The 13528-nt window shown below is 35.5% G+C and overlaps 1 protein-coding gene across 33 annotated transcripts in view; it reads right to left on the bottom strand.

The window, feature by feature from the left end:
• Positions 1-13528, bottom strand: part of PHF21A (PHD finger protein 21A) — a 189951-nt gene that overhangs the window by 144125 nt on the left and 32298 nt on the right. For 12 of the 33 annotated variants that reach the window (XM_067749275.1, XM_067749281.1, XM_067749277.1 and 9 more), the window contains 3 exons: positions 7080-7223; positions 2928-2960; positions 682-768 (listed from right to left, as the gene is read on the bottom strand). In XM_067749275.1, coding sequence (XP_067605376.1) covers positions 682-768; positions 2928-2960; positions 7080-7133 — 174 coding nt within the window. In that variant the 5' untranslated portion in view covers positions 7134-7223. Of the gene's footprint in view, positions 1-681; positions 769-2927; positions 2961-7079; positions 7224-12704; positions 12832-13045; positions 13137-13528 lie in introns of all 33 variants that reach the window. The other 21 variants (XM_067749250.1, XM_067749264.1, XM_067749251.1 and 18 more) reach the window with 4 other exon arrangements.

Below are 13528 nucleotides of genomic sequence, written 5' to 3'. Positions count from 1 at the left end.
AGACATTTACTTATAGCTCTATCAATTGTCACACTCCACCTGGTGGCAGGAGCTGCCTGAATTGGCGAAGTGGAGGTCATTATACAAGAAATTCCAAAGAACACTTTCCAGATGTCCCTGGGAAAAAAATCAAGATGTTCTTTTTCTGTCCTACATAGAATATATCTAACAAGGCTCCACCAAAGTTTTTTCACATAATAGTAGGTCAATATCTAACAAAGATTAACATAAAGGAATGACAATAATCAGAATGGGAGATCTACACTTAGAGCAATCTACTTACAACCACTCCACGTTAAGTTCAATGTCATCTCAAGCCTTTGAAACAGGTAACAAGGCACATCCAGCAACTCTAAGATTCTCTATCACATACTGCCACTAACTTTCTCTGCCCCTATCCTCTATGGGTAAACTATAGAGTTTAATTAACACAGTTAACAGCAGCCTGCCACCCTGCTTTTAGATATTTGCCAGTAACATATACCCATGGGGTACTCTAGAGACTGACTTCAACCAAAAATAAAAATAGATAAACAGATCTCAAATAAAATTAAAACTGAGTCTGGCTGCCCACACTTATTTTCACACATGAGGAAAAATAGCAGTTCTCCTAGAAGCCTCGAGCAGACATATCTTTAGAACACAATGTTAAAAATATGCCCCCCCTCCTTTTTCCCCTACCTGTTTCTCACTCAAAGCTGTGATTTTGGCTTGAAGTTCATGAAGCTGTTTCTTTAAATCAGCATTCTGATTGGAAAGAAAAAATATCTGTGAGGAAGATATTTCATTTGTTAACAGAAGAGTAGCAAGATGACTTTATGCAAACTGTATTACAAATGATGAAGCAATCTTAAGCATTTAGCCAATCATATTTGTCATGCATTAAACTGTAGTCATATTACCACCACCCAGTGCATAGATCCTAAATGTAGGTTGCTAACACTACAACAGGGGTAAGCTCCTTTGCAACTGCAAGAAGTTTTATATTTCAGCGTTTTGTACTGTAATACTACTCCTTTCTACTAAAATAGTTATTCTTCATAAGAAGTAACAGTTGACAGAAAACCTAAAGCTCCACTAATCAGTTGTAAGTATGAACACACTGCATGCTTAACGGCATTATCAGTAAAAAAAAAAAAAAAGGTTTTTCTCTGCTTGCCCTCTCCCTTATTTAGTAGAGTACATTTGTTATTTTAGCCTAGATTTGAAAAGCTGTCAGTGCTGCAACTGCCTTAAACACTACATCATTCAAATTAACATACTGACTACCAGGGCAACTTCTCAGTTCTAAAATGTTAGGAATCAGAAAAGAATACTATTTTAAATGAGATACACTGAGCGTGCTTGTCTTTTACTCACATGAGAGAAAAATCCAAAATTAAAGTTTTCAAAAGCTTAATGTAACAGGATCACTAGCAGATTGGATACCACCCCAATGAGAGACTACTTTTCCTTCGTCCTTTCACATGCAATTCTTTCAATTCATCCTGCCAGGTCTTCTGACAGGGTCGGGGCATACATCCTCCCCTTCACGTTTACTCCATGTGGTCTTTTTTGTGACAGCATGTGAAATAAGACCTCTCTAATGAGATCACCCATAAGACTGTCCAGCAACTTACTGCCCCCTCAGATTCTTCACATTAAGACTGCTCTGTTACATGACTGCCAGCTATATCAGAAATGCTGAAGTTTTCTAACAATATTTCAGTTGCTGATAACATAGGTTACCATATTAAATATAAAAGAATCTATTCATCTAAGGTCTACTGACTCTTGGTTCCCTAAACCTAATTTAAATTATAATACATATTAAAAAAATTAAAATGGAGAAGCTTCTCAAAGAAGTTGGACTGTCAAACAGGAGTTAAGTGGATATCACTGCCAGCTCTCAGAATCAAAGGTTTGTGTTAAAAACACAATAGTTAAGCCACTGGGGGCTAACTTCGTAGAAATGAATATTATTTCCCACTTCTAAAAATCAATCTGCCTCAGTACCATTCTTTAATCCGAGAAGCTTTTTTACTTAACTTTACAATGAGGCATGTATGGTATGTTTAACAAGCTAAAAAAAAAAAAAAGTGTGTGTGTACATATACAAATATACAGATACACACACACACACACCCCACCATCAATGGGTCTAGGTAGGTGTTCTGCGAACAGATTATGAGTAAACAAATGCAAGGGAGAAATCCTGAGACTGTCTGAATAAATACTCTCCACACTTATGACCCACTGTCTAATTGCTGCAAAAGACACTGCCTGAACAATAAATATACTAATTAAAGACAAGATAAATTTTTAGGAAGATTTCTCTTCAGGGATACAAAATAAAATGCCTGAGCCAAAAACCCCTATGAGACTTTAAAGAAAAGGTAACACCTGATGAATTACTATATAAGGTTCTTTAAAACCCTCTCTAAGGGCTCTTTCAAAAATGAAATTTTTAAAAATGCTTTAAAAAAATTATTCTAAAATTCTATTCTGAACATAGTGAGATTAAGTACTTAAATGTTCTATACTATAAACTATGAGAAAATAAAAATGGTTCTGGGCCATATTCAATAATTCTGAGATTATAGAAAGCCTTGCAAACCCTGATTTTGAGTAAGTGGGCTTGTGGAAATGAAATTTAAGCTATATGAAGAGTATTAACTCTCAATTCTTTTCCCTAAAATATTCAAAGCAACTAACATAAAATACAAGCAAAATAACAGTAACAAAGATGAAATAATAGCTATATTATAATAGAATGACTGGAGCTTTCTTAATTCTTATAACATGAAGACCAATGTACTAAAAAAAATTGCTGTTACAGATGAGATAATTTCTAAAACCTACGTATTGCCTGTATTTTAATATTTTATGGTCACTTTATTTTAAATTATTTTTATTTAAAAATTAAATGAATAAAAGTAGTATTTTACCTGTGGATCCTGCTTCATTTGAGCAACCAGTTTCTGATAATAAAAAGAGAAAAAGAGCCATCAGTCTTACATATGAACTCACTATGGCCAATCAGGCTCAGCCCCCAAAATCTAGAGTTTTAAGCCCACACAAAAAAATGAGCAATACCACAATCAGAACAGACCAAAAGCTTTTGTGATCCATATAAAAAGTTAATGAAACACTCCTCTTAATAATAAAAAAAAAAATCAAACTATCGCTTTATATTTGAAACGAAGAGCTTCCTGCCTTTAAACAAATCTGGAGATGGGCTGGGGGAGGGGAGCTTTTAAAAGACAATTTAAATAAGCTGAATGCTCCAAAAGCCAAACGTCCCTTTAAAAGGTTGTCATTGTCCAGAGTCCCAAGTAAGTCCTGGAAAGAAGGTGCTGCCACACAAAAACAGGCCTGTGTGTATACAGCAAACAGATTTGGCGAGTCTGTGGGTTTGGTTCACAGAAGGAGCCTAGTGTCAGATGTGTCTCTGCCACTGTCCTCTCTGTGGGGGGAGGGGGGATGTACTCAGTGGAGCAGTGATGCTCAGTATTTGAGAGTAAGGAAGCGAAGGAACAGTAATGCGAAATTCTACCTACCTGGGTTCCTGTGGGAAGGAGAGTATTACCAGAATACTGAATGAGAAAGACCTTTACTAGGGAACACATAAGTCCAAAAAATGAAAAACAAAGAAAAATGGATGTCAACTGACCTAACCCAACTTCCAAAAGCATCACTGCCCAAAGGTAACAATAACCAGGGACGGAAGAATTTGAAGCATAAAGGAATATCAGAAGGCTGAGTCCTAAAAGTATCTAGGAATAAGCTGTTCTCCAAGTGAATTTTTCACATAGCTGAAAAATCTGTCCCTCTCTTTGGGTGACAAGACACTTTTGAAGTTTTTAGTCATAGGGACTTCCCTGGTAGTCCAGTGGTTAAGAATCCGCCTTCCAATGCAGGGGACATGGGTTCGATCCCTGGTCGGGGAACTAAGATCCCACAAGCTGCGGGGCAACTAAGCCTGCACACCGCACTATTGAACCCGTGCACTCTGGAGCCCACAGGCCACAACTAGAGAAGCCCGCATGCCGCAATGAAGAACCCACACGCCACAACGAAGACCCAGCACAGTCATAAATAAATAAATAATAGTTTTTAGTCGTAAAATAAAACCTTTCTAAAATATATTATATACTTATCTGCCTTATTAAATAGAAAAAAAGCAGCATTTAATGACACTTAGAGGCATGATTACCTCAATATACTATTCTGCAAACAACACAAAAAGGTCCTTACAATAAAGGCCCCAAACTGCTGTGTTCTAAAGAGTTCTTGTGCCTGCATTTGAGTTTTTCAGTCTACTCCTTACTGCCAAGCAGTCAGCTAGCAAATCTTGCTACTATTACTATGCCTCCCTCTAAGAGCCCCTGAACCCCAATTCCAATTTGCTACTTCTGAGCTGCTTTGTGATACACTCAGTGAAGTAATTCTAAGATGAGTGAATAGCCTAAGAAATCCCCCTTGAGTAAAATGTATAATCTTGTGTGACTTCTAACATTTATTCTAGCTTGTCAAAAACCTCACTTCAGGTGCTAAGGTATACATTTTGGATAGCTGAGACTGCCAACCATGTGACCTCCAAATACACAAGGTATATGTTACTACAGTCTACTTCATATATGACAGTGGTAACTCTTCTATATCCTGGTCTTAATCTACAAAATAGTAATAACACACATTCCAAGAACTCACGGAAACAGAAACATAAGGTTTTATACATATACATTTTTACTAATGCAGCCTAAAGGCTAGCCACATTCTTCAATGAAAAAAGTCCTTCATTTTCCTTTCTGCTTTTGCCACCAGGGAGTGGAGTACTATACTAAAGTTACCTTTTTAAAGCTGAAAAAGGTTTTCCTCCACGACACTGAAATTTAAAAACTGATAACCAAAGTAAGTCTCTGCCTCTGGAGGAAATAAATAAGCCAACTTTTCTACCTATAATCAAGCAAGCTGCATTTCAGACCATTAGAGGCAGGACAGAACAAGCTGGGCAACTTAACTAGACCATCCAAATCCCTAGTGACTTTAAGTGACGTTGTGTGTTATCAAACTGAAGTTACTTTCTATTGTAAGAACGCAGCAATTTTTCATGAGTATAGTTTAAGCCAAGGGCTGGCAAACTACAGCCCACAGGCACCCTGCCTTTGTAAATTAAGTTTTACTGGGACACAGTCACACCCATCCATTTATACATTGTCTATGGCTGCCCTGTGTGTACAGCAGCAGAGCAGAGTTGTTGTGACAGAGACCATAAATGATGCCCACAGTATAAAATACTTCACCCTCTGGCCCTTTGCAAAAAGTCTGCTAACCTCTGCTTTGTACTATTCTCTGTTCCATGTAGAGTAAAAATACTCCAAAAGTTTAAAAAATCTGCATAAGAATAATCAAAAAGGCAATTTCCCAAAAAAGAGGAGATGCCCATCACAGGCCATTATTATGTAAACATTCATTCAATAACAACCACGTGTACGTCACTACTTTTTAAATCATCTCGGTCCATAAAGAACAAAAGTATACTTCTACCACAGCAACACCAGGTAGTTTCAGGACATACCTTCTATACAGTAAGCTCATTTTCAGCCCTAGTTTCCCTAAGTGGAAATGATGAAGGGGTGGCTTCTGCCCCAATATTTAGTCAAATGTACAATCTGACTTTGGCCTCAGCCTAATAGCCAGTGCTTACTTTGATGTCATTTCTGGCATCCCTGAACTTGTCATGATCAGTGATCATGTAGGTTACCATGTATCCAATCAGAATAACAGCATCAGATTTACAAGCAAGGCATGTCACTTGGATTTACTGTTAAAACTTTTTTTTTTTTGGCCACACTGCGCAGCATGCGGGATCTTAGTTCACTGACTAGGGATCAAACCCGTGCCCCCTGCAGTGGAAATGTGGAGTCTTAGCCACTGGACCACCCAGGAAGTCCCTACTATTAATACTTAAACTTTTTTTAATAGGAAAGGATTCTAAATATAACTGAAGTGAAATATCTTACATACTTTATATGTTAAAAGACTATCAACCAACACTGATAAACGTAAATAAATGTTTATTACCATACAAACAAAATGCTATATAATAATTAAGGATGAATATAAAAGCTATTAATTTTATGCTAAGAAAATAGTTAAATATACAGGAAAATAATGTGAATATTGAGAGTGATAACTTTAGGAAGAATATTATATCCCTTTTGAGTCAATAAATGTAATTTTAAAATTTAAATTAGATTTTTAAACAATAAACATTAAATTTTTTCATAATTATAATTTTTATAAAATTGGTATGCTTGAATTAAAAATATGAAACAAAAGTAATATTTAAGAACTCTAATTTTTAGTAATTTAGCTCAATTTAGATCATGAGTCTTCCAAGAAAAGTCTTATTTTGACTTGTTCACGTCTTGTGAGGATGAACTAAAAGCAGAATATTAACTTTGCCATCTCAAAATTTCTTGAGAAGGAGGAGTATGTCCCAAAATCACATATGAGTAAAAACTTCAGTATACATGGTAGTCAATTTAAATATGTCTTGTTATTTAAAATATGCAAGTTAACACAGGGAACTATATTCAATATCCTATGATAAACCATAATGAAAGAGAATACAAAAAAGAATGTATATATATATATATATATATATATGCATAACTGAATCACTTTGATGTACAGCAGAAATTCACACAACATTGTAAATCAACTATACTTCAAAAAAGTAAATTTAGAAAAATAAACAGATAAAATATGCAAGTTAAGTCACACGAACAAATTCCCTCAGATGAACCAAAAAACAGATAAAAAAGAGTTTTTTTTTTTTTTAACACCTTCGCTATATGGAAAAGAATATTTTTAGTTCTTTTGTCTGGAAGAGAAGTCAGGAATATTTTATTAAAGTTCTCAAAAATATTACCAATGAGTTTGTTGAGTACTAATAAAAGGCAAATAACATGACTCTTGGACAAGTGACTGAAAAACGATTAAAAGCTCTACTAAAAATCAAGAGATAGCCTGTTTACTAATTCAGCCATTACTAATAACATGATGCGGGAGAAGCCATGAATGCAACATACCTGGTGAACCTGAATTTCCACTTTAAGAGCCTCCTGTAGAGTCTGCAACTCCATCCTCTACCTTCTCCACTTTTTCTTATGTCTGCTAATTCTATAGTTTCTTCAGCCTCTGTTTAAAATAACAAACTCCTCTTCTTACTGCAGCTGTAGAGATCATAAAATGTTTTGGATCATTATGTTGGGTATAAAGGAAATATACATTAGATAAAATAAATTACACTAGTCGAAATATTTCGTCGACTAAACACAGGGCAAAAACTTTCCCCAAACAGATTTCTTTCCAAAATGAGTAGTTTTTTCTGAATTGGCACCAAAACTTTCTGGGTTTTATTCTCTGAGCATTCCTCTAGAAAACACTTCAAATAAGTAAGAAATGAAAAAAAAAATGTGTTTAATCTGGTCATGAAAACAGCTAAGCACTTACTAGGCGCTCAGCACCACGCTAGATACTACTTTCTGAGGATACAGAGCTGAACAAGACCTCTTCTGTCCTGGATGCGTTGGGAGTCTAGAGGGGGAGAGGACAACCATCCAGGACATGCTGTTCTTAGAAAGAGACACATAACAACATGATCATACATTTTTAACCATCACACAGAGTGAACTGGAGAGTTCAGGATCTCTCAGAGGTTAAAGAAGGCCAGAGTACTCTCACAATTTGGATGGCCTCTCACTCTATTTAAAAAATAAAGCAACTCAAAACAGGGGCAATTCTGGTATAATTTAAAGGTTTACATTTAACAAATTAATACTTAACACATTGCAATGAACTCTGCTTTCCACAAAGTTATGACAGAGATGTTAAAAAATAAATATCGTGCACAACAAATGATGTAGGTCTAGCAATAGAACAGACTTTTCCAGCTATACAATGAACACCATCTTCTTTTCAAGCCTGCCGGTGCATCTCTTTGGCTGCATGTATAAATGCAGGTGGAGACAATGTCAAAAGTCTAGATTTGCGAATGTGAACCTTCCTATTCTGCTCTGCTCATCACTACTGCAAATTAAATTAACTCAATGGCTAATTTTTCTTTTCATTTTTTTTTCTTTTTTCTTGAACGTGGCCTTAGACATGATTTTAGGTACTGTCTCTGAAGCAAAAGTTTACTTGAATAAATTTAAACTTTACTTCTTTCTCCTTTCTTCCTTGTACCTATAAAACTTGTAGTTAGAGAAGCTTTCCAGCATTCTTACAAACTGAGGAAGGGAACAATCAGGAAGTTAGAAGAACTGTTACTCCTTATGCCAATTCAATGAGACTCATAATCTTTATACTTCCTAAAAATTATTTATCTATGGATAAATTCCTAAGTTTTCTTAAAAATTCTTTAAAACCTGATTTAACAGAGTTATAGTGAAATCATTAACTTCAGGCTGTAATCGTGTGAATATTAATCTTCATTATATTTGTTTAATCTCACTAGGCTTAAAACATCATTGGCAATCTCTCCCCTAGGGCTTGTATACTATGTTATGTAATATCAAAATGCTCTAACCTTTTTTTAAAAAAATAATAAATTTCAAAAGTGTAAAATTCCTTCAAACTTGTATCTGTGGAGGCTAGAAAAGCCTCCGCATTATTATGGTACAATGATATTGTCAATCAAAAATTTTCATAGACGTAGTATGTTTAGGGGAGATAATTTGGAAAGTGTGATTTTGATGAACAAACCCAGGTTTTTCAGATATTTATTACCTTAAAAAATCTTTTGAACTACATAAATATCAGAATCATTAAGTTACTGATTTAGACCAAGGCTTTTGTTGTCATGTAAGTTTATTCTATACACTAAAGCAAATGTTAAAAAACTATACAGTCACTGTAATTTTAAATATTAAAGTAATCTCCCTACTCAAATTCCTGACTTACGTATGCATTAGAGTTCTTCCTGAAAACAGTACTTAAATTAGTTTTAAGGCTATCAGAAAATGTGTCCAAAAATGATTCCTTATAATTTTTGTCAAATTAAGTATCACCTTGAAGGGTATTTTCAACAACAGAAAGGCCATATTTTATTTTACTGGTAGCAACATATAATATCAAAGCTGAACTCAACTCATAAACTCTGGAAACAAACAGCAGGTTAAAAACATGGAGAACTTAACAATATACACAAAAAAGGGTTAACATAATTTGTACAGTTACAGAGTGCTTACAAATTAACTACAAATTAATTTTTTTAAGTTATGAAAAAGCAACTCACAGAAGAAGAAATAAGAATGACCAACATGAAAAACATCTATTTTCAAGAGTCATAGAAATGTAAATTTAAGAAGACACATTTTTGTCAATCAAACTGACAAAGATTTGTAAAAACAGTGATACTCTGAGCTGTCTAGAGTTTAGGTCAGGTGGCACTTTCATAATTTGCTATTAGTTATCTCTGAGCAGTAGCACTCAGGGTTATTTACTTTCTTCTTTTCAGAGTATCAATATTTTCCATGGAAAATATGTACTTATTTTTAAATAACAAAAAATTAACTTAGAATTGCTAGATAAAACATCAGAAAATTTTATACTGATGAAACAAAATGTTCAGGAAAAGAACAAGTAAAACCAGGGTTTAACCGGGAGGCTCCAAATGTCAAAGAGTGCCTCACAGGATAAGAAGCCTGCAACTCAAGTTATTGAGGAGGTGACAGTTTTTACTTCCTTCATCAGATTGTTGTCTGCTTATTAGAGACACACAAAGGCACAAAATTTTATTTGGCAAGGACACTAAATGCCAATTACTCATTTTATTTCAAGATAAAACTGAAGGGTTAAAAAAGGTAGTGACTTAGTATAAAAAAACTTATGAAGGATTAGAAGATTCATTTGATATCTTTCTTCTTCATAAAAGTCTCTTTCTGAATAGCAGTTTTAAGAGACTGGTTTCTGCCTAAAGGAACAAGTTGTATACATATATATTCATAGCCTACAAAAACAAGGCAAGCACATGTTGAATCCTTTTAAAAAATATTTGGGGGCTTAGACAACTCATGCAGCCACCACGTGATGACCATTTGGAGGCAGTTTATAGCATTATAAAGAAGGTATTATTTGCTAAATTTATAAAAAGATGATTTAACATATTTCGACCAATTCTAGTAAGTTATAAATATCAGCTGCTGCAACATAAATATGAACAGACTCCTAAAGCAATTTATTGAGGTACAATGCCTTTCACCACCCATCAGCTCTAAATACTATCACCAGAGAAGACAAGTGCCGAACACAAAATACCAACGTTCGTTATATTGAAAACTGTACAAACGAATGGGACACCTAATAACCTCCCAGCTTCAAATAACAAAAACCCCCAAACATAAATAAAAACTCCACAAACCTAACAAACAAAATAATCAAATCCCACTAAAAAAAGGCAGATGTAATGTCTAGAAAGAACATTCACTGTCTCAAAAAAAAACAAAAAAAAAACCTGATTCCACTCACTGTGCAACCACTCTCAACTTTAGGTTTGTTTGCTTATAAATCAGGAAAATGGAAACGGTATCACCTATTTCATAAAATTGCTATGAGGTTTAAATTAGGTGAAGTTATATGAAAAGCCCTTTGTAAACTGTAAAATTCTATGCTATTCTTAACATACTTAATTTAACTCTTATTCATACACAAACTTTTATATCAACTTCTCAACAAAGCATATTGCTGGAAAGGCTGTAGGCTTTCTTATTTTCAAATTCTCTAAGAAAGGGGCTTCTAACTATTTTATCTGGTTACAGTTCTGCTTGGAGATATGTGACCTCTAGGTCTTTCATTATGATTCTAATAATGTAGTAATGCTCTAATTCTGAATTTATTACCAAAAATCACTGCTCTGTTCCTGAATTGATATAAAGCTTTTTCCAATCAAAACAACTCACCAACCAAGTTTCTTTTTTTTTAATTCTTCCTTTCTTCCTCCCTCCTTCCCTCCCTCCCTCCCTCTCTCTCTCTCTTTCTCTGCGTCCGGTCTTAGTTGCAGAATGCAGATTTTCGTTGAGTCATGTGGGATCTTTCACTGCGACACGTGGGCTTCTCTCTAGTTGTGGTGCGCAGGCTCCAGAGCACATGGGCGCTGTAGTTTTCGGCATGCAGGCTCTCTCACTGAGGCGCGCAGCTCAGTAGTTGTGGCGCACGGGCTTAGTTGCCCCGCGGCATATGGGATCTTTAGTTTCCCAACCAGGGATCCAAACTTCGTCCCCAGCACTGGAAGGCGGATTCTTTACCACTGGACCACCAGGGAAGTCCCCAACCAAGTTTCTTTAACTAACAATAAGTCTGTAATACATTGTACCCCCAGACTGAATTCCTTAAAAATGAACAACTCAGTGTTCTCTATACCATATATCTACTTGGTGTAAGACCCCACTTTTGATCTATACTCTCAAAATTGTGTTTAGAGTAGGTTTAATTAAGTTTTTAAAATATGAAAAAGTAGAAAGCCTTGACAGATCTATGTATCCTTACTTGACAGATGCCTAATACTAAAACATCAGGTTTCAGTTTGTACTAAATACTTACTGCTTACTATGTATCTAATGTGCTAGGAGATAAAATGTATCTTTAACTTTTAACTAGTGCTAAAAATGATCACAAACGCCAAAAATAAAAACAATATTTTAATAGCTCTTATTGAAAACTCACATTTACTAACTTGAATCAATAAAATGACATTAAAAAACAATGTAACGTTTTTCTTATTTTCACGGTGATATTTCTTTGGTGACACTCTACAGATCAACAGAAAACACTGCTGCACAAAGAGCTTGATTTTAGAGGTCACCCTCTGAATCTGGCAAGGTTACTATGCTCAAATCCTGTTATTACAGGTGTTGACAAAAGTCACCTCAGCTAGTAAGACTGATGTTTCCTAACCATTGAAATAAATTTATATGCACACACACACACACACACACACACACACACACACACAATTAGGTTTATGGTATCTGAATGTATGGATGTCTTTGGGTATAAAATACGTATCTTTCTTTTCTCTGGTTTTTTTGGGGGCAAGGGGGCCAGGTCCTCACTAAAGAAAAGGAACACCTACACAAGTCATACCATTCCAACACAAGGGTGTGGTATTTTCAGTCGAGTCAGGGTTTCCCCACAGCACCCTCTCCTACACAGGTCTGCTGCAGTGTCCTGCCCCTCTCCCTACCACCAGTGTTCACTCTAACATACAGGTTCTACATCAGCTTCCTGGGCCCAGGCCTGGTAGGCACACATACACTCTTCTAGTTCTCGCCTTTCTTTACAGAAATCAAGCATGTGTACTAAAATCTTCCCAACCATACCCAACAATAAGAAAGATGAAGTATATTTAAAAACTCACAGAAATTCAAAATGAAGGAGCCTGAAGAGTAGTATAGAAGCATAGTGACAATGAGGTCGAGATTTTAGAAATGGCTGCCACATTTACCAGAATGCTATTTAATGATAAAAAAAATAGTCCAGACAAGCCTGGCCAGAATCATATATATAATGACTACACAAAGGATAACATAAGAGGGTGTGGTGGTCTTAGTATAACCAATAAGTACTTAAGAGAAGTGGAAGTTATGGGAGAGAGATTTCAGATCAGTGTAAGGAAGAGCTAAGGATTAGAGCTGTACAAAAAAGGAATGGGTTACCTTATGAGGTAGTGGGCTCCCTGTCAATAGAAGTATTCAAGAATGCTGCATATCATATCCCCCTCTTGGAGATTCACAATGCACATTAGCATATTAAAGGTTCTGAGAAGTCCTGCAGTAAAGAAACCTGTTTAACTTTGTTTAAAGCAGCATTTTCCAAATTATTTGACCACAGAACATTTTCCCCACCCCCGCCCCACCCCAATAATATTAATTTCTGTGGAACTAGAGTTCCTCGGAATACATTACAGAAAATATGAGCTACAGTTTTTTTTAATGTAGTGTTCAGTATGTAACCAAATAACAATATGCCAGGGACATAAGAGGAGAAATTGCCACACCTGGTAAAAGGCTGAAAGAGAAGCCCTTAACGTCCCTTCTTCTTTAAGAATCTACGATTCCATCGCATCTCGGAGTAAAGGGCTGTAGGGTCTTGATTATTTATTTTAAGTGGTTCCATGAGAGAAAGGCAAGTAGAATAAAATGGTAGTAAAATGTAAGATTAACCGGTTCAAATGCCTCCCTTTCACGTTCAAAGCCCAATCCCCAAAAGGTTAAGAGATACCTCAAGGACCATAATTATGAAAAGAAGCTTTAACCAAATATCTACTCCACCCACTAAATTAATTACTATGAGAGAGAATTAAAACAAAAAAAAAGAGTAGTCTTGCATTAGGGGACTACCCTATTCCAGTTATCTTGTTTGAATTTAATTTTTTAATCATAATACATGCTCTCCAAATAAGATTAATATTTGTTTGGTCTTTAGACACTGGACTGCCCTGTGTAATCTGAATTAGACATTCAAAGAAATGATTAAGTGT

The sequence above is a fragment of the Pseudorca crassidens genome, chromosome 9, assembly GCF_039906515.1.
Source record: "Pseudorca crassidens isolate mPseCra1 chromosome 9, mPseCra1.hap1, whole genome shotgun sequence".
Classification (NCBI taxonomy): domain Eukaryota; kingdom Metazoa; phylum Chordata; class Mammalia; order Artiodactyla; family Delphinidae; genus Pseudorca; species Pseudorca crassidens.
The sequence above is the reverse complement of the archived record's forward strand: the minus strand, read 5'-3'. Positions and strand labels throughout refer to the sequence as shown.